Genomic DNA, 21,450 nt, shown 5'->3' with positions numbered 1-21,450 from the left:
TGTTCAGGTTTCAAATTTTTGATCGAGAATTTGTCAAAATATGTTTCGAAGCGTAGTCGCCAATTTGAAATTAGTGCCGTAAAGCATGAGAAAGTTGCCTTCTGATTGGCTAATGTTGACTTGTCGTTAGTCATTCCATTTGTAGGTCAAAGTTCGCGCAAGGTCGGTCTGACGTGACCCGTAATGTGTTGCCCTCAGATCCTTGTTTAGCGGTAGCGAGAACTAAGATCTGATATTAATGAGATTGTATTGAACATTTTTTTTCATCATCCTTCTAATTAATTTAACAATGAAAATAAAGAACAAATAGGTAAGTGGTAATTATGACATCTTACAATTGTTGAAAATGACATAATTTTTGTTTCCTTGGTGCTTAATCTGGACATAATGAATGTATTAGCTTAGATTTTTATTAAGAACAAAATTAAATTTCAAGTATGTGATAAACATAACTTTCAAATTTATAAAGAGTGGAATTAGACCTTTCAAATGTGTATGACATGTAGCATCAAAGATGTTTTGAAAGCTGATAATTTCCTTGATAAATGTAGGCTTCATCTCATCCCCACACTGTCTCTGTGAATTTGGTGTGATAGCAGTAAAGGCTTCTGGTTGACTGGTGTTGAAGGAGTTGATAATACAAATTTGTTGATTTATTAGGTCACTGTGTCATAGTGGTGAACTCAAATAACTAGTCAAACTTCCATGTTGTATTTTTTTTATCAAAGTTGGTAGATGAACTCACAATACATTCCGGTCTTCGTCTGACAGTGTGACATTGTTTGACATTAGCAGATTTGAAATGAGCAAGGCCTTGGGCCAGTTCAAAATCACAATAATGTAGTTCATCATAGTCATGTGAAAGCTCAAGTAGATGAAGGGCGTGTGCCAAGTTTTGATACTATTTCAAAATAAAAATTGTCATGATTGTACCTGAGGACATTATACTGGTACTAACTAGGTGTGGGACAAACAGACAGGTATTACCTTAATTGCGTTTTAAGAAAACAAATATAAAAATTCATCCTGCCTTGAGATGAACTGTCAAAAATGTTACAAACATTGTGCAGAATGGTTCCTTGTCTCTGAAACTCTGATCAGATATGCATAACATTTAGGAATTATTTAACAATAGTGTCCTATTCAGTATGTAGGTGATGTAAGGTGGAAAGCATGCATAAAGCTGCACTATGTGTTTGCTTGTGAAAGACACTGGAAGTAGCAGAGCTGCTTGTTGAGGAGTAGTGCTGAAGTGAGTTCAGTGAGGAAAGTGCCTGTATACTCCCATAGCAGTATGGTGATGCATGTACTGCACGTCGGCCGGCCGTGTATTGATTACCTTGAGAAGATGGCCACACACAGGAGTAGCAAGTAGCAGCAGTAGCTTCCGTAGGCCTGTCCCACTATCATGAATCACGCTGATCATTAGGCACAGACACAGCTCTCTATCTGATAGTGGCTTTGTCAGGCCAACTCCACACCAGGCTGCTCAGTGACTCCCAGCACGAATCATCATGCTTAGGCGTCACATTACTGCACTCATTAGGCATGGAAGGTGTCGTATGGATTGCAAAAATTCACAAAGCTTTCAATAATCTAAGAATCGTTTGAAAAAACACACTTATGTGACTCTTTGTTTTTTATTTGTTCAACTTATTTGGTACATGCATTTTAGAGACTGAAGTCATGTAGCTCCAATCTGAAGTTAAAGATTAATCTATACAAATTATTACAAATACAACATGATCATGTACTTTCTGATATTGCAAACTGCAGAAGATGTGAAAAGTACACTATTGTTTCACCACTTGCTGGATGACAGCTGGTGCATGAGGTAGGTGCTTTTCATCTAATTGTCAATATTGAGTGTAAATGACAAGACCATACTCTCAGTGCACTTGTGTTTTTATTTTAGTTAGCCCGAGTTAGGCAAACAATGAAAAGACTGCCAAACCAGAAATCATTTGCACATTTGCCCATCAATCATAGATATGCAGTAATATGCCATTTGAATCTTTGCATTGAGGTTGGCATTTTTTTAAATGGAAATTTGTTTTGACTATATAAATATAGATATTTATAATCCATAATTGAGCTACCACTTCCGTGGTCTTGTGGATAGAGTGTCCTCTTTGAGGGCAGAAGGTTGTGGGTTCGATCCCCGTCTGCATCATACCCATAAACGTTGAAAGATGGTACTCGTTGTTACCCTGCCTGGTGCTTGGCATTAAGGGGCTAAAGCAAGGGCCGGTCAGTAACACAGTATCATAAATGCCCTACTTAGACTCATTAAAAGTCATATTACTGGGTAATTTTCAATCAAATCATCGGTAGATTGTGAGGAAACATGTATACAGCTGATTGTTGTTTCCAGCTTAGTTTACAAGAAAATATGTGGTAAACTTAATCTCTGCATTTAAAATAATGCATAGTAGAACTGGAAATACAACTCAAATGGTGAATCATCAAGTCTAGTTATGTTTTATCTCAAATTATTGATCAAGTTTGTTGTCAGCTGTTCGTTTACCTGACTTTGCTGAAGGAATATGATGTAAAAATATTCTGCCCATAATCTGATAATACTTGAATTACTCTCTCCGTGAGCGTGGTCTCTGCTAAAATGAAATCCATTTAATTCCATTCAGTATTCTATGTGTACTGTTTAGTTTTGCCAGTACTCCTATTAAAATAATAAGAAGTATGTACTCAAGATGCTGGAAAAATACTTGCCAGTCTTCGAAATTAAGCACGGAAGTCATGGAGTCATCCTTGTCAGAGCCCAAATGTTGAGAGGCAGAGATTTGGGGTCCCTAGATTCAAATAGCAAATTCTTACAGACTTGAAAAGGCCTTGAATTTTAAGGTCTGTCTTGAAAAGCCTTGATTATTAGTATCAAACTTGAAAAGCCTTGAATTTTTACAAAATGACATATACTTGCTGATAAAAGTATTAAAACACACATATGTACCAAGAATGTTTTAAGTGTTTAACCTTGAAAATCCTTAAATGGCCTTGAACTTTAGTGTTCTCTATTGGTATGAACCATGCAAGGAAACACCAGTACCTTGTGACCTTTATATAGGAAATAAAGTCTCAAACACTGCAGATACCTGCAACATTATGTGGATTTGAAACTTGTTTGCCATGTTTACTACATATTGTGAACAGATAATCAGCTCTAGGTGGGTTCCTCCACCGTCAGCAAGTGATAGCTGTACATTTTAATAGTTATGTATCTGGGCTTCAGGGTTTAGCTCTCACACACTGAAAATAATTGAGGTGCATAATCAACTATGATCATCATTATCCATTTGACCATCAGTGCACTGGACTCCTATGACAAGCATGCATTTTTGGGAATCTGTTGGTGTCAGGATCTCCACAGAGTGAAACTAAAGAGACATGAATATTTAAGTTACTTTCCAAATGGCAATTTGGAGCCCCTATTGACAGCAGTCAGCATGATGAGTATTGTGACAATATCAGGAGTGTTGATGAACCTTAAGTAATGGCTAATTAGATCTGGAAATCTTACAAACATGTTTGTGTAACCAAACAGATTCACAGCACAGCCAGCGGAGCTGGTCAGATTATGACTTGCCTTGTGAAGAATAGTGTGTCAGACTCATTGGTTGTAGCATACATTGTAGGGGTATATTTATGTAATGGGGAATAAGGAGATCCTATGGCAAGGGAGGGTTTATTACCAAGTGGAAACCGATATGCAGAAATGGGTCTTTTTACTACAGCTAAAGGTGCTCAAGGGATCACTGGAGTGATTGCATTTGGCAAGCTGTCACAAAAGTGATGGTTTCTGATTGGTTAAATTAGGTATGGTCATTTATGATGGTGGGGGATCAGAGGAAATCAGGTGAGGGTCACCCAACACAATAACAGTCTCTAGGGGAGGGTCTTAAAAAATACTACACATATTTGGGGAGGTTCATGAAAGAGTGGATAGGTTATATCAAAATATAAAGTACTTTTGCTTTTTGTCTTTTCAGGGAGGGTCATTTAAAACATTTGCAAGGACATGGGGAGGGTCTTCCAAACTATGATGGGTGTTAGGGGAGGGTAACTGTTTTCTGTAGTGCATCCAAAACTTCTGACCCACTCACCCACCCCTGTAATACATGACCGGTCTCTAAAAGAAGGTGTTTTTTAAAGTCCTTACGTACAGAATCTCCCCTGATATCAAGTAGATCAACCAATCTCATTGAAATCAGATCTTAGTTCTCACTACTGCTAAAACAAAGATCTGAGGACATCCCATTATGGGTCACATCAGAATGACCATTTATCCGACCAGTCAGAGTGTCGCTTACCAGATTGGGAAAGTGACAGCATGAATGTGTTTCCAATCATGCAATCTTGAAATGGTTAACACAGGGTATTCCAAACGACAGTTGCGTCTGTACAACTGATTCCGTCAAAATCATCGTCGATCTCTCACTTCAGTTGAATAACATTAGAAACGGAAGTGATTTCCATAACCAGTGGAAGTACTGCCATACAATCTCGGCTATTTATTAGACATTCCAGATTTAGTTTGTTCAGTTTTTAAACTTTGAGTAGAAAACTTGGTACAAAATATTTTGTGGAAAGTGTGGAATGGAAATCACCAGTTTGAAACTAGTGCTGTAAAGCTCAAGAATGCTTCTTTCTGATTGGGTAATGTCCAGTACTTGTTAGTCATTTCATTGGCCCAGTCAAAATTTGTGAAAGGTCGTTCTGTCTTGACCCATAATGGGATGTCCCCAGATCTTGTTGAGTTGTAGTGAGAGCTAAGATATGATTTTGATGAAATTGGTAGATCAACACAAGTTGATTCAAGTAGCAAAACTCAGAGGCTAATTCAATACAAAAAGTTATCTTTCTTGTGTAGTTGGGTGAACAGTTATATCTGTTGAAGATATACCACCAGTCTGTAGATTTGGTAATGTCCCATTACGATGTCCCGGTCGAATGCTGTATGTTGCATTGTAACCTTGCTATGCAATGACGGCAGTCACGACACCGCTATGGATTATTTTAACCTTGCACTCAAGTCACATCCTTACGAACCAAAGAGTTAGGTATTTTGACTGTTATGTTGTGGCATTGTTAGAATGATATATCAAGATATATTATGAAGTAAAAGGTAAATCAATTGAATTAGAGATTTGAACAATTAAGCCATAAGTTAAAGTATGTGTTAATCAACCAATTGGTTTTCAGTAAAGGACTATCCCTCAGACATATTGTGTGATCTCAGACCTGTGGAAGCCAGCATTGGATAATAAGTGCATTTCCCATAATATCTGATAATCATGCTTATGCAGTCTCTTATAAATTTGGTCATTGTGACAGAATAATCATAAATAGCACCCTTGTAGTCTCACCAACATTGCATTCACCTTTTGTGATCTAGTGATGACAGATCGCCTTTTGTGATCTAGTGACGACAGATCGCCTTTTGTGATCTAGTGATGACAGATCACCTTTTGTGATCTAGTGACGACAGATCACCTTTTGTGATCTAGTGACGGCAGATCACCTTTTGTGATCTAGTGACGGCAGATCACCTTTTGTGATCTAGTGACGGCAGATCGCCTTTTGTGATCTAGTGACGACAGATCGCCTTTTGTGATCTAGTGACGACAGATCGCCTTTTGTGATCTAGTGACGACAGATCGCCTTTTGTGATCTAGTGACGACAGATCGCCTTTTCACCTGGAGTCTTAGACACAACAGCTCAGCTATTGTCATGTTTAGTAAGTTCACTTGAAAGAAATATTGGTTTCAGCTTGTATCCTGTCAAACCAAGTCCCATTATGCAAAGACTTATAACCTGAATTTGGATATCCTAAATTTCAATTTATGAACATGATGAATTTGGGGCTTTCGACAGACTGGCCTCTAAGAATGCCTACCGGTAAATAAATACCCATCCAGTTTGTATTAAACATTCAAAAGTTCCTTGAATAAATGAGTTATCAGCTCTTACAATGTATCAAGAGGTTTTTGATTAAATATATGATGTCATATGTATTGTTGAGATAAGATACAGAGTTCTAGTCAGTTTGCCTTGGTACTGAGATTATGTTCTGTAACAGTTCCAGGCTGTATTGGTTGGTTTAATCTTATTTACATCAAGAACACTCATTAGGAATTCTTCTTTCTTTTCCCATCATCAATCTTAAAATTTGCACAAATTCCCAACAGCAGGTGCTTCTTGATGATTTGTCCTGGCTGATAGATAATTAGCTCTCTGTAACTGAAGGCATATTGTTTCTGGCATGTTGGTTGGAAGCATCAATGTGTAAGATGATATTCACCATTGTGTGGCTTAATATTATCATGAAACTGATGTGGATATTCGAGGGTCCTTCTGTCATCCTATCGTGTAAGAGTTTTCTTCCAGTTATAATATCCATCATTATGTTGTTGCCAGACAAGAGCTAGGCATGGGCCTTGGTCAATTTGATGGACTGTTATTCAGAAGTCTGATATTGTGTGAGTCTCAGCCTTCTATGCGAGCTATATTGCATTGGTTTCTTCTCGAGACAATATCATAGAAGGCCATATGTCCCATAATTTTTTTCAGTGTTCCATCATGTCCATAGTGTTACATTGCATGTGTAGGATGTGGCCCATTATCCTACCACCAAGTCAGACAGAGAAGATCTGATTGGTTCACATGACCTTGATGAAATACTAAGGAAATATATTTGATCGGGAGAATAAATCTATTTTTTCCTGCCTCGAAGAAGACAAACTTCACGTGGATTTCCCTTTCACCCGCTTTGAAGCAAAAAGCTGCACGCCTTTTCCAAGTCAATAAAAGTCATGTGACTTCGCACAAGTTAACCTCAGCTCAATCGAACAGATGTTTTCTATCCAATTTGAATTTGTTTTAATTCTATTACAATGGCAGTTTAAAACATGTCGTAAGATAAATTTTGTTGTAGCAGTATCACGAGGAGTACATGTGGTTTTATGAATCCCTCATGAGGTTTTATGCCACTCACCTCCGGCTTGTATAAAACCTAGCGTGGGACACATGGAACCAACATGTACCCCTCGTGATGCTGCTACAACTTATAATGTCCTTTCCAAGGCAAGTCAATTGTCCAAACCAAGCATTGTGTCAGTCAGTCTGTCTGTGGTCATCTACTGTCACTAGGGAATGAAAACGCTGAGTAATGTGAATGTGGAAACAAATGTTGTTGTTTTTGTTAATTTAGGGGTTCTGGAGTCAGAATATTCCAGCTGATTAGAGTTCAAAACCCTATCTTGTTCCAGCTTTAACTGTTTAGGTTGATTACTTAAACAAATGTTGATAATCGAGCTAAATTTCTTTGATACCTTTTTTGAAACTCTCATGAAATTGTAAAATTGATAGGGCTGCAACGATACAGGAAGGTCACGATACGATACGCATCTCGATATTCTGGTCACGATACGATACGTATCTCGATACGCAATGATAAATAAAACATGTCAAGATTGAACCTTTCATGATTTTGGAACAGTCAAAATTATTTTATAATAACAAGACTACTGAAGTTGGAACTTTCTCTAACTTTCCTTAATAACAATTCAAAGTTCAAACACCAGAAAATAATTAATGTACTCCACCGGTGATACAACTTCAAAGAATTTTATCAGGAATAATATATTCCAATATCGTGTTACCTTAGTTGCAGCTTTTACTATATGTATATATATATTTCAAATTATAAGAACCACAAGTGTAGCATTTTGGTACTGGTGATTGCTGTTGCAGGATATTTTTACGTATGGAACAATTTGATCAGTCACCCTAGGGACTTCCCGTGCTACATGTATTTCGATTGCGAAAACGTTATGTTGACATATATTCGCCAAATTGCCACACACATGACTTTTAAGGAGTCAAAGTATGGCATTTTTAATATATGTATCCATTCTCTAGCAACTAAAGTTCGTTTCAATACGTCAAAAGCGGTAATCTGACCGTGGTTGCAGTATCTCTTCACACACGATTTCACATAACTTAATGAAAACAATATTAAATGAAATTTTGAATAAAATTAATAAAATATATTACAAACACAAGTCCAGATATATAATGAACACGTTTTAATAACAAGATAGTATAGTAATGGTATTTAATTGCGTACTTCAGTTCGGATTTGCTGACAGGTATTTCCGGTGTTATGTGCTTGCGGGGATCAGCTGATAATGTTTTTTGAGATGGGGAAAAACATGTCGGTGTAAAACCTGAGCTTATTAAAAATGTAAGTACGTTTTGGGGAGCCATGCGTTACCGCGCGCTATAACCAAGTTAGCGGTTTATTGAAAGGCACAATAGCGAGGAAATGCTTTACTTGAGATTTGAGTTCCGTATCGTGGCGTATCGATAAATGGGGCCACGTGTATCGTATATCGTATCGTGGGTCAAGTATCGCGATGCATCGGAACATCGGTGTATCGTTTCACCCTTAAAAATTGATATGACAAGGACCGTTCTCACTTTGCAATAATGTTAGAACAAAAAAATTTGTGCTTTGTTACAGACCAGTTGTATTTCACAAACACTTGTGAATGTATAAAGCAAGGTGCTAGCAGACACACACATCGATACAAACTTGGTCCTAGGTGGATGTTGGATAGTTGGTGGATTTGCGCTGCATTTAGTTTTTAGACATGTGGAGTTGGATACTCTCAATATTGGTAAAAGGTTAAAGTTCAGCATATGTTCAGATGGCCAGAAGCTATTAAGTAGTCTCAGTATCTAACTAGGAATGAAGGCCACACAGCCAGCACCTATGTCCATAGTGTTGGGAAATATGATAGATATATTTTATTATAACACAATAATAATTAAATTTGAATGAGAGTAGATGTTAAAATTGTTAGAGACATGATAGAAGGATATAAATATATTTCAATAGTAAGGTCCTGTTAACCCTGCCTTGAGATATGGCTGAATTAATGTTTACCAATGTAAACGAGGATTATGAGTGACATTGGTTTGTGAAATTGTTTATGAATATTGTTAGCCTTTGGGAAGGATGAAGAAAATCCTGGCAACGAATCTGAAACTTGTTGAAGGTTGTTTGTAAATACCTCATATTCCAGCAGGCCTGTCTGTTACGTCAAGTGCTATTACTGCCTATCAGCCTGTTGTGCATGATCAAATCTGCTATGTTGTAATATGTAATTGTTTGATTATTGCAGAAAGCTGTTGTGCAGAGTTTACGAAAGGAACTGGTTCAGAAACAGATATCCAATGTGGTACCTACGACGCAGATCGCAGTGCAAGTGTCAGTCCCAGCCACAAGTCTAGCCCCCACCCCCCCACCCCCTGTGACAGCGCTGTCCGTGGGGCAACCTCCATTAGTGGCATGTACCCAGGTGCAGGCCCAGGCTGTTATCCTGCCAACTACTTTCAGTGTCACTGTGCCTGCAGCTCACTCCAAGCTACAGGTGAGTTGGTCACGTACCTTTTTTGGCTCAGCTTATCAACATTTGAGGGGAAGCTTGACGGGTTATTACAGACATCCTAGCCATTAATAGTCATCACTTTCTGGGATATTAAGTTTACAAATATATGGGTAAAGTAATGTTATTATTCGCAGAACTACTTGAAACACACACAGAAAGAAATGTTTCCATTGTGCTGAATATCAGTACAGTTTGCCTCATGCCACCCCTATCTAATCACTTCATCTATGCAGATTAATCAATAAAACCGTCTTTTTAAGAAAAGTAGACACTTAAATGAATTTTATGTGCAAGATGTGGATCAATGTTTGGCCTTTATTTTACATATTTCTTGTTTGAATATTTACGTCTTAAGCCCAATAATACATGAATGGGTTTCTTAAACATGTTAAATCTTTGTTGAAAACAAGGCAGAACCATAAGAATAAATGGCCAACATCCCTTGACTTCATATTGACATGGCTCCACATTGGGGTTGACATCAGATCTATATGTCGCCTTTATCCCATCCTTGATTCTACAGTGTTGTACAACTCATATACCATATTAATGCAAGCTGGTAACATACGGGTGTCCCTTGTTCATGTTAATCATGTGAATATACTGGTTCCTGCATTTCATCGATCCCAAATGTGCTGATCGATGCTCATTATATCAATCACTGAATTGTCTGGTCCAGGTTCGATTATTTACAGACCGCTGTCATATAGCTGGAATATTGCTGAGGGCGGCATTAAACAAGAAACATAATAAAGTGGTGCATTATTATGTGGAATATTATAGTTTGCTGTCACGTCAGGTTCACTGCAAATGTCGGAAGCAATGACATATATCTCATAACGAAACTTCCACTACTAGGCAATGTAAATGAGCACTAGTTTTAGTGCTTCTAACTAAGTACTGTGTCATGTTCGGTCACTGTTCGATGACTTGATCTTCTCAAATAATGTTATAATTACAAGCAAACCACTGCTCACCTACATAGTGAAATGTTCAGTACAGTAACATCAGCCATGGTGAATACAAAACACTGCTCACCTACATAGTGAAATGTTCAGTACAGTAACATCAGCCATGGTGAATACATAACACTGCTCACCTATATAGTGAAATGTCCAGTACAGTAACATCAGCCATGGTGAATACATAACACTGCTCACCTACATAGTGAAATGTCCAGTACAGTAACATCAGCCATGGTGAATACATAACACTGCTCACCTATATAGTGAAATGTCCAGTACAGTAACATCAGCCATGGTGAATACATAACACTGCTCACCTACATAGTGAAATGTTCAGTACAGTAACATCAGCCATGGTGAATACAAAACACTGCTCACCTATATAGTGAAATGTCCAGTACAGTAACATCAGCCATGGTGAATACATAACACTGCTCACCTACATAGTGAAATGTCCAGTACAGTAACATCAGCCATGGTGAATACATAACACTGCTCACCTATATAGTGAAATGTCCAGTACAGCGGTAGTAACTAACAGTTTTAGTCCACTAGTCCTTATAATGATAACACATAGCAAAACCCTTAAAAAAGGCAAATTTCTTCTAGTCCTTGAGATACCTTAACAATTGGGCAGTTTTGCAAGGACCATAGGACTAGTGCCAATTTCTAACGCTGCAGTACAGTAACAGCAGCCATGGTGTGAGAAGTTATTGATGGAGACAGTGACATCACTTTAAAACATAGCGCTATGATGAATTGGTCCAGGGTATTCATCATAATAGAATGAAGATATAATCATTCTGGATAGCCGAGGATCCTTTCGGTGGAATCTATAATATGTACCACTAGATCCTCTCCCAACAGGCATGTCAAGCCGTGGTGCTACCTGTGGCGGCCACAGCCTGTCAACCCTCCGACCTCACAGTCTGCCTCGACACCGCCAAACAACAACCAGTCAACAACATCGTCAACAACATCGTCAACAACATCGCCACAACAACTCAGGTGCCAATCAAACCTGCCCTGAAGCCTCTTGCCCCGCGGGGTAGCTCCCCACCTATCAGAGTCCCACAGTACCCTGTGGTAAGCTCAGCTCCATCGAAAGCAGTCCAGGTGAGCTACAACAGAAGGGCTCAGGTATTTATCATTATCACAGTACATGGTATCAAAGCAGTTTGGTTGGTAACAACTTCTCTATGAACTTGTGTCAAAAAGAAATATGGTTAAATACAGTGGTGTGGTATTTTTGTTTTCATTCCTTGATGTTGCTCATATTTTAGTAAAGAAGTTGATATCAGTGAAATGTCTTGTTACCCTTTCTCACTCTCAAATTGAATTTCATATTGTCATGATGGTAGTTTCATGTGATCATGGGTGAAAGCTCTTGGGAATTCCTATACAGCATTGGTTACCTGTATCCAATTTTTGAATTAAGAGGTCACTTAACATACTAAAAAAAGATTTGCTGATCGCAATGGCTGCTTTATGGTTGAGTGAGTCATTGTACCCTGATGGACATTGCTCACACTATCAACCACTGGTTTGTCTGGTCCAGGCTTGATTACTAACCCCTGTACTGGCCACCTAAAAATGCAGTGAAGTGGCATAATAACAACAATGATGACTGTAGCTCAAAACGTGGTATGGTTACTAAATCCTCAGTCACAACTGACTCCCCAGCCTCACTGACATTACCACAACAACATTAAACACATGTACATGACATCACAATCAATAAGAACATATATACATACTGTAACTAAGGATACTTGATCTTTTACACTATGTCATATGGAACAAACTCTGTTTACAAAGGGGCATAACTCTTGTAGCCCTTCTTGCATACCACTAATGATATAGTAACCTCATAACAATAGCAACAGAAATAAGTTGGATGTTTTGTTCGTGAGGACAGTATCCAGTTAGTGCCCAATTTCGATCCGCTGTGAAATGGTAAAGCTGATGTTGTTATTGGAACATTTGCCATGTTTACCTGTATTTACATTATTTATATACTGTGCTTTCCGCTACGTGCTGCATGCACATTGATTGTGAAGTGTCTCCACAATGGAACAACAAATACTGTCTTGAACACTTCTTGCTATCTTAGTTGAAACAATGTAAAACCTATGTGGAGATTCCGGTACTTCATGCATGTTGGCAGATAAACATGGAGATCTGGTGGTCCTATGGTCTGGTGATTGGCTGATTGTAAGTCAATATGCACATAGATTGCTATGGATGGTCATCATGCTGGGACATTCAACCACTTGTTTGCCTGGATGCAAATTAGTTTATTGCAGGCTGCCATGTTATTGCTGGAATAGTGCTGTGAGGGACGTAAAACAACAAACTAACAATGTGAAGTTGTGTGCATGCATTGATTTTCCAGGGCCAGAAACCTGTCCTAGTCAATAGCAAGAACCATATGCCTCCCCCTAATTCAGCACCACAGAGACGGGTGTCCGACTCTGATGGCACCAGAGATTCCAGGAAGTCTGTGGACAGGAAGCAGATCAAGCCAGAACAGAAGCAGGTATGGATTGGAAAATGTTAAATAATCTTTGATATATCTCCTGAATAACTTTGCATAAGCCTTTTGGTTGGTACCTTTAGATGATTGTGCTGAAATGCCATATTGATGAAGTGTTGCATGGCTTTCAGAAAATGGACTTCATGGCTTCTTTGGATCTAGTCACTCCTGATGCATTGAAAGGTAGGGATTTACTCAATTCTTCATAGGAATGTTGAAATATTATGAGAAGGAAGACTATTTTTGTTGTCACCTAAAATGCTTTGTCAGTATCATGTTGGACTAAGTATTGTGGACTACATGGTTTAGGTGGTTCGTTGTGCCAGGACAAATATCGTCTTCGATGTGCATGGATACTGATGGAGTGCGCTGTTTGTCTGTTTCAGAGTTGCAGTGTAAGAGAACAGAGAGAAAAAGGAGGTCTACAGCCAACCCACAATTCAGTTATAACTTTGAACCTGAGGTATTTATTACTCATCTTGTGTTATACTCACTGAATGATAAAATGTACCGGTCATGTGATTGTCTACGGACGGGAAACTTGACCTGGCCATCAGATTGGAAGTGGGTGAAGATCAGTGTCTGAAATAGTTTTTACTCCCAACAGCCATACGGGCTGATGACTCTTAAATTTGACTTGCTAATTTTGAAAGTTGCAAGCCTGCATTTGTAAATACATGCCAGAGTAAGAAGCGAACAGATTTCTAAGATTTAGTTTACTGTGTGCCTTTAACATTTACAGCTTTATAAATTAATTCTTGGTTTTGAGTCACACAAGTATCATCCTGTTGGATAACGGAGAAGAATTGTCATCCATTTTCGCATGTTTATCATGGAAGGCAACTGAATAGCTGTATTATTGTTGATACAGCATGTACACCATGGCTGTATTGTTGTTCATACAACATGTAAAAATGGCTGTATTGTTGCTGATACAACATGTACACCATGGCTGTATTGTTGTTCATACAGCATGTACACCATGGCTGTATTGTTGTTCATACAACATGTAAAAATGGCTGTATTGTTGCTGATACAACATGTACACCATGGCTGTATTGTTGTTCATACAGCATGTACACCATGGCTGTATTGTTGTTCATACAACATGTAAAAATGGCTGTATTGTTGCTGATACAACATGTACATCATGGCTGTATTGTTGTTCATACAACATGTAAAAATGGCTGTATTGTTGCTGATACAACATGTACACCATGGCTGTATTGTTGTTCATACAGCATGTACACCATGGCTGTATTGTTGTTCATACAACATGTAAAAATGGCTGTATTGTTGCTGATACAACATGTACATCATGGCTGTATTGTTGTTCATACAGCATGTACAATATATTATTCCCCTCTGATGTAACTATCTATAAGTATAGTCATGTGTATATGCAAGACAGCAAGTAAACTGGTGTTTGTTTTGTGCCATCAGAGAAAGAGAGTGTCCCACTATCTGCTGAATCCTCTGCCACCAGGAGTCAAGAGGCCGAGAGGTGAGTATCGCTGGATCCTGGGGAGCTGTGAACAAGTGCAAACTTGTGCTCAATAAAATAGAAATGTGACACACCCTCTACTTTATGTTCTAGCATAACAACATGTTACAACTATCTTGATATGATTCTGTTATGATCTACTTGAAACTGTGATAATGTTTGGATTGGAGAAACTATAAGTCCCTGTGGGGACCCAGAATCAGAGTAGGTCCCAAGTACCTCATGCTAAGACCAAATGTTTGTTTATTGTTTAATGCCGCACTCGGCAATATTCCAGCTATTTGATGCTGTCTGTAAATAATCGAGTCTGGACCAGACAATCCAATGATTGATGTCATGAGCATCGATCCATGCTACTGGAAAGGATGACATGCATCAACAGTCAGTGAGTCTGACAACTTGATCCCATTAGTCACCTCTTACGACAAGCATAGTCACCTCATATGGCAAGTATGGGTTGCTGAAGACCTATTCTAACGTGGATCTTCACAGATTGTATCCTGACTGAATGCATCGTTGATGAACAACTGGTTTACCTGGGCCAGATTCAACACTTCTCAGGCTGCTGTGATTCAGCTGGACAACAAACCAACCTTAGATGACAGATATTTACTTATTAAGATCTGCTTAAGATCTCCATTTGTGATGTCAGAGATCAAGGTTGTATCCACTACTCAGATAAATGGAGCATGTTCTTATAAGCTATAGGCCGGCAATCATGGCAATGTTCTTAAAATCCGCAGGTCGGCCCCCGAAACACGGTCCCTCCCCCAACAACAGCCGCCCCACGACGCCCGACAGTCCACACAATGGCATGCTCTACAAGAACAACATCATGCGCAATGGTTCAGGGGAGGTAAGTCTGTCAGGACAGTGCTCAAATCTTGACAGCTGTCAAAGTTTCAGTGTTTGATATACAGTGAAACCCAGGAAGTAAGATTTTCTGATGAGGTCTACATATATACAAAGGACTATCTACTGATTTGTTAAGACAAAATGTAATCCACATTTTTTCACTGGCAACGACACCGTCCAGTTTACTGTCCATATTGTTTTGGAATGATATGATGAAGATGAATTCTTGGGTAACCTGTAAGTAATTGTTTTCACATATACAGTAAACTACGTTTACAACGAACATGCTTATAACGAACTGACAGATATAATGAACTGGTCTTTTGGCCCTGGCCATTTGCTGTATATAGGCTGTATTTAAACCTATAACAAACTAAACTTAGTGGTCCTTTTGAGTTTGTTATAACCATAGTTCACTATTTTTGAAACCTTTGAAGTCAAACCAGGGATAAGCTATATCTGTCCAAGTTTAGCATATCTGAATCCTCCAATTATGAACATGATGATGGCCGTGGTGATAATTTAAACATGTTGGTATAGTGTAATGGCAGTGGGATAGTGGTCAAAGCGTAGGACACTTGCTTGATGGATCTGTTCGAACCTAAACTGAAACGTGAAATTGTAATACAGAAGGTGTTGATCGCTATATCTTACCCTTGCTTTATTAATGTGGTTGACACTATACATCATGTGTACATGGAAAATGTTGTTTACTTATCAACAACATGTTTACTTAGCATGTTTACGGTCACAGTAAAGAAATGTAGCAACTTTCTTTGTAGGTGACAAATGTTAGGCATGTTTTGTGTATGGTATTGAGGCAGGTTGGAATGAAAATATATTGTCATAAGTCATTATGGCCTGAGGGGTTTTCCTTGTCCAGACTAAATCATAATGCAAAATTCGGAAGGATGCAGTTTCGTCATGTAACATAATTCCAACTGTTTGTCTACCAGGCTGAAGTGCATGATGACTTCTGTGCTGTTTGTGGGAAGGAAGGAGAGTTGCTGTTATGTAGCTCCTGTAGAATGGTGTATCATCTGGACTGTCTGAACCCACCCCTCACAACTGTACCCCTGGGTCCCTGGAGTTGTCCCAAGTGTCAGGTGAGTGTAGAATGGTGTATCACCTTGACTGTCTGAACCCACTCCTCACAACTGTACCCCTGGGTCCCTGGGTCCCTGGAGTTGTCCCAAGTGTCAGGTGAGTGTAGAATGGTGTATCACCTGGACTGCCTGAACCCACCCCTCACAACTGTAGCCCTGGGTCCCTGGAGTTGTCCCAAGTGTCAGGTGAGTGTATCACCTGGACTGTCTGAACCCACCCCTCACAAATGTACCCCAGGGTTCCTGGAGTTGTCCCAAGTGTCAGGTGAGTGTAGAATGGTGTATCACTTGGACTGTCTGAACCCACCCCTCACAACTGTAGCCCTGGGTCCCTGGAGTTGTCCCAAGTGTCAGGTGAGTGTAGAATGGTGTATCACCTGGACTGTCTGAACCCACCCCTCACAACTGTAGCCCTGGGTCCCTGGAGTTGTCCCAAGTGTCAGGTGAGTGTATCACCTGGACTGTCTGAACCCACCCCTCACAAATGTACCCCAGGGTTCCTGGAGTTGTCCCAAGTGTCAGGTGAGTGTAGAATGATGTATCACTTGGACTGTCTGAACCCACCCCTCACAACTGTAGCCCTGGGTCCCTGGAGTTGTCCCAAGTGTCAGGTGAGTGTAGAATGGTGTATCACCTGGACTGTCTGAACCCACCCCTCACAACTGTAGCCCTTGGTCCCTGGAGTTGTCCCAAGTGTCAGGTGAGTGTATCACCTGGACTGTCTGAACCCACCCCTCACAAATGTACCCCAGGGTTCCTGGAGTTGTCCCAAGTGTCAGGTGAGTGTAGAATGGTGTATCACCTGGACTGTCTGAACCCACCCCTCACAACTGTAGCCCAGGGTTCCTGGAGTTGTCCCAAGTGTCAGGTGAGTGTAGAATGGTGTATCACTTGGACTGTCTGAACCCACCCCTCACAACTGTAGCCCAGGGTTCCTGGAGTTGTCCCAAGTGTCAGGTGAGTGTAGAATGGTGTATCACTTGGACTGTCTGAACCCACCCCTCACAACTGTAGCCCTTGGTCCCTGGAGTTGTCCCAAGTGTCAGGTGAGTGTATCACCTGGACTGTCTGAACCCACCCCTCACAACTGTAGCCCTGGGTCCCTGGAGTTGTCCCAAGTGTCAGGTGAGTGAAGAATGGTGTATCACCTTGACTGTCTGAACCCACCCCTCACAACTGTAGCCCTGGGTCCCTGGAGTTGTCCCAAGTGTCAGGTGAGTGAAGAATGGTGTATCACCTTGACTGTCTGAAAACTATCCACCTGTCTTTATATCAATAGCGGGATATGTTATGGTTAGGTTCCAGGTAGGTAACCACTGGCCATAAAGACAATTAATTCAAGTACCATAATTGCTGAATTAAGTGCCCCTGACCAACTGCTAGACCAATGTGTAAGTAATCTTTATAAGTACCCCCATGCTAGTGCTCTTACGATTCACTCGTGTATTCGGTGAATCAAACCGTATCCATTCATGAATTGAATTCGTTAATCGTGGCCAATAGAATCGAATATTTATGAATATGCAAGCATGTGCATTTACATAAAAATACCCATAAGAACACATGTTATATGCATAGATTTCTTCAAAAGATAACACTCTTATACTATTTAATTTGACAGTATCGTGGTAACTGGTCATTGTCAAATTTGAGCAGATACTAGTACCTGGATAAGTGCAGTATATAAATCTATAATATATTAATTATTAACAAACCATGTTCAATAATTTATGCTGGTATTGCTTCACTGAATATAACAAATAATACATCAGCTGCTGAATTGTTATTGTGTTCGTGAATAAATATTCGTATTCGTATTTGCCTCATAGTGTGTTCATTGCAGCCCTAGTGAATACGGTATCTCTGTTTATTTTAAGTCCATTGACGTGTTGTTAAAGAGGTTAAACAGATGATATGATCTAACCCACAGATTCCTATATCTTTGCAGAATCAGTGGTACCTCCAAATTAACTTAAGTTTCCAAATGTTATTATATGAATTTGTATAAAAGATTCCCGATTCTTTTGTTGCAGGCCTCCAACAAAAATTGGGCTGGGTCAGCAGAGACTCTGGCTCTTGTACATTCCTACATTGCAACAAAAGCAGGTAACGTCACACTCAAGGTCTTGTACATTCCCACATTGCAACAAAAGCAGGTAATGTGACACTCAAGGTCTTGTACATTCCTACATTGCAACCAAAGCAGGTAACGTCACACTCAAGGTCTTGTACATTCCTACATTGCAACCAAAGCAGGTAATGTGACACTAAGGTCTTGTACATTCCTACATTGCAACCAAAGCAGGTAACGTCACACTCAAGGTCTTGTACAATCCCACATTGCAACCAAAGCAGGTAATGTGACACTCAAGGTCTTGTACATTCCTACATTGCAACCAAAGCAGTTAACGTCACACTCAAGGTCTTGTACATTCCTACATTGCAACCAAAGCAGGTAATGTGACACTCAAGGTCTTGTACATTCCTACATTGCAACCAAAGCAGGTAACGTCACACTCAAGGTTTGTACATTCCTACATTGCAACCAAAGCAGGTAATGTAACACTCAAGGTCTTGTACATTCCTACATTGCAAAAAAAGCAGGTAATGTGACGCTCAAGGTCTTGTACATTCCTAGTTGGAAGCCAGAGCAGATGGTGTCTATGCTTGTGACATCCTAACTTTGTCATGCAATTCCATTTTCACATGCCCAAAACATAATTTCATTCCTGGCTTTGTAGGGTTTGTACAGGCTTAAAAAAAACCTTTAAATGCCTTGATGATTAGTGTCAACATTGAAGAGTCTTGAAAATCACCAAAATAGCTTGAAAAGCCTTGAATTTGTACAAAAGGACATATTCTTGTTAATCAAAGTATTAAAGGACATAAATATATGTACCAAAGATTTCAGTGAGATTTATCACAGTGATAGATTTGTGTGCCAAAGACCCTGAAGAATTCAGGACAGACCTATTTTATCTTTTCTTTGAGTGAATCTAACAATCTTGTGTGATGTGTGATGGTCATACTGCTTTTTAAGTCTTACAACAATTAAATGGTATGCTGGACTTAATAAAATATTGACATAACTAAAAAAGCCTTGAAAATGATGGAAACCTTGAAAAGGCCTTGAGATTTAGTGTTCTATATCTGTATGAACCTTGCTTTCATCAGCAGGATGAACAACTTGCATCACCAGGCTTACCTTCCACATTAAGCTGACATGCTCTGATATAGCTGAAGTACTGTTCAAAGTGGTGTTAATGCCAGATCCTTACTCACACACTCACTGCCTCCAATACTTGTGACTTTCTAACGTTGTTCTGTGATTCTTTCAGCTAAAGAAGAGGAGAAGAGGAAGCTGCAGAAGAAATCCAACGACCTTTCTACCGAGAAAATACAACTGGAAGCCAAGTCAAAATCGTTGAATAACTCTTTTAATGTAAGTAACCCTGTCATTTACCTTTTGACTTGCTTTATGGACTTGCAGTGTATGCTCTTTAATGATGGAAGATTGAACAACTGCAAGATGCTGAACTGTGATAGGTTATATGCACAGTAATTCTCACTTCAGACGGCCATGCAATAGTCAAACAGACCAGCCTTGTCATCATGAGCAACTCTTAGTGCTGTCTGTGGACATCCTTTGGTTTGCTAACTGTGACAGTGTACTGATCAGTTCTACTAAATCAAACCAGCACAGCTGGTTGCTATGATTGACATTCAGGTTGTCTTGTTGCTGGATCAAACCATTATGGTTTGCTATGTATATTTAATTCATTAACTCAAGCCTTAAAACTGACACCATTCTGAAAATGTTGAGGAAGAAAGTATAATCATCTTGTGTTCTGATGCAAGTTGTGGGGTTGCATCAGGGCTTTGTGACTTTATGCAAAGCATTGATTGACTCGTGTGAATCAGCATGATTAGCACCAGTTTATATTGACTAGATTTCTCTGCAGTTGATCAATCATTGTGTTTCTCTTTCAGACTACAGCTGAAATAATCCCACATTTATTTTGTCTTTTAATTTCTTTTCAGGAACAAGTGGAAAAAAATCAACACTTATTAGCAACGACAAGTGAAACACAATTGACTATTGAGAAACTTAAGAATGTTATCAAAGTTGTTCAGTCAGCATAGTACAGGCCTAAGTGCAGTGTTGCTGATGCACTGATGTTCATGTGTAGCTGGTGGCCAGTAGACCGACATGCACTCCATGCTGCTGCTGCTGGTGGAGCAGGCTTTTCTGTGACTCCCTTGCCGATGTTGGAGGGCAGGTATTTGGTTGGACAAGCTTGATGTATATCTAAACCGAATGGCGTAAGTGGTCAACTCCCTTACAGCTCTTTGTGTGTTTCTGAAACCCAAGGTGACTTGCCTTTCTTGTACTGGCTTGTTGCTGATCTGAATCAAGATGCAGGTGTTTCTGCTGTTAACTCTCTGAACCAGGATGGCAGATGACACATGACTTTATCTGGAAATAAGTCATGAGACTTATCTTTGTGTTGGAAACATATTGTAGGGATTCCTAGTGTAACCTTCAGGCTGACTGAACTCGGCTGGCAGGCCTACTGCCGCTCAAATCAACACAACTACTGGTGCTCTCACCTGCTACACTACTGTCTGGCTCTCTGAACTAAACCAGATGATTCAATGGATTGCACATGAAGATAAAGCCTTGATTGTACATCACAAAAGGGTATACGTGGATTGTATGTCACAAGAGAGCCATGGTTTGCTATTAATGAGTCATGGATTGTAAGTCAGGACATGTCATGGATTGTACATCACAAAAGGCCAATGTATTGTGGATTGTATGTCACAAGAGAGCCATGGCTTCCTTGTGAAGACACAGTCATGGATTGTAAGTCAGGACAAGTCATGGATTGCACATCACAAGAGGGTATACGTGGATTGTATGTCACAAGAGAGCCATGGCTTCCTTGTGAAGACACAGTCATGGATTGTAAGTCAGGACATGTCATGGATTGCACATCACAAGAGGGCCAT

The 21,450-nt window shown here is 39.6% G+C and overlaps 1 protein-coding gene across 3 annotated transcripts in view; it reads left to right on the top strand.

Annotated features, from left to right (window-relative positions):
* LOC139462567 (PHD finger protein 21A-like) overlaps positions 1-20,669 on the top strand; it is a 40,026-nt gene extending 19,357 nt beyond the window's left edge. The window contains exons 4-14 of one of the 3 annotated variants that reach the window (XM_071244397.1): positions 9,205-9,453; positions 11,304-11,576; positions 12,832-12,975; positions 13,104-13,155; positions 13,359-13,435; positions 14,416-14,476; positions 15,220-15,332; positions 16,288-16,437; positions 18,471-18,543; positions 19,776-19,879; positions 20,479-20,669. In XM_071244397.1, coding sequence (XP_071100498.1) covers positions 9,205-9,453; positions 11,304-11,576; positions 12,832-12,975; positions 13,104-13,155; positions 13,359-13,435; positions 14,416-14,476; positions 15,220-15,332; positions 16,288-16,437; positions 18,471-18,543; positions 19,776-19,879; positions 20,479-20,580 — 1,398 coding nt within the window. In that variant the 3' untranslated portion in view covers positions 20,581-20,669. Of the gene's footprint in view, positions 1-9,204; positions 9,454-11,288; positions 11,577-12,831; positions 12,976-13,103; positions 13,156-13,358; positions 13,436-14,415; positions 14,477-15,219; positions 15,333-16,287; positions 16,438-18,470; positions 18,544-19,775; positions 19,880-20,478 lie in introns of all 3 variants that reach the window. The other 2 variants (XM_071244398.1, XM_071244396.1) reach the window with 2 other exon arrangements.
* Positions 20,670-21,450: the final 781 nt, after the last annotated feature.

Source organism: Haliotis cracherodii, unplaced genomic scaffold, assembly GCF_022045235.1.
Source record: "Haliotis cracherodii isolate W230 unplaced genomic scaffold, xgHalCrac1.p SCAF_15, whole genome shotgun sequence".
Lineage (NCBI taxonomy): Eukaryota > Metazoa > Mollusca > Gastropoda > Lepetellida > Haliotidae > Haliotis > Haliotis cracherodii.
Note: the sequence above shows the minus strand (reverse complement) of the source record. Positions and strands in the feature narration are given on the sequence as shown.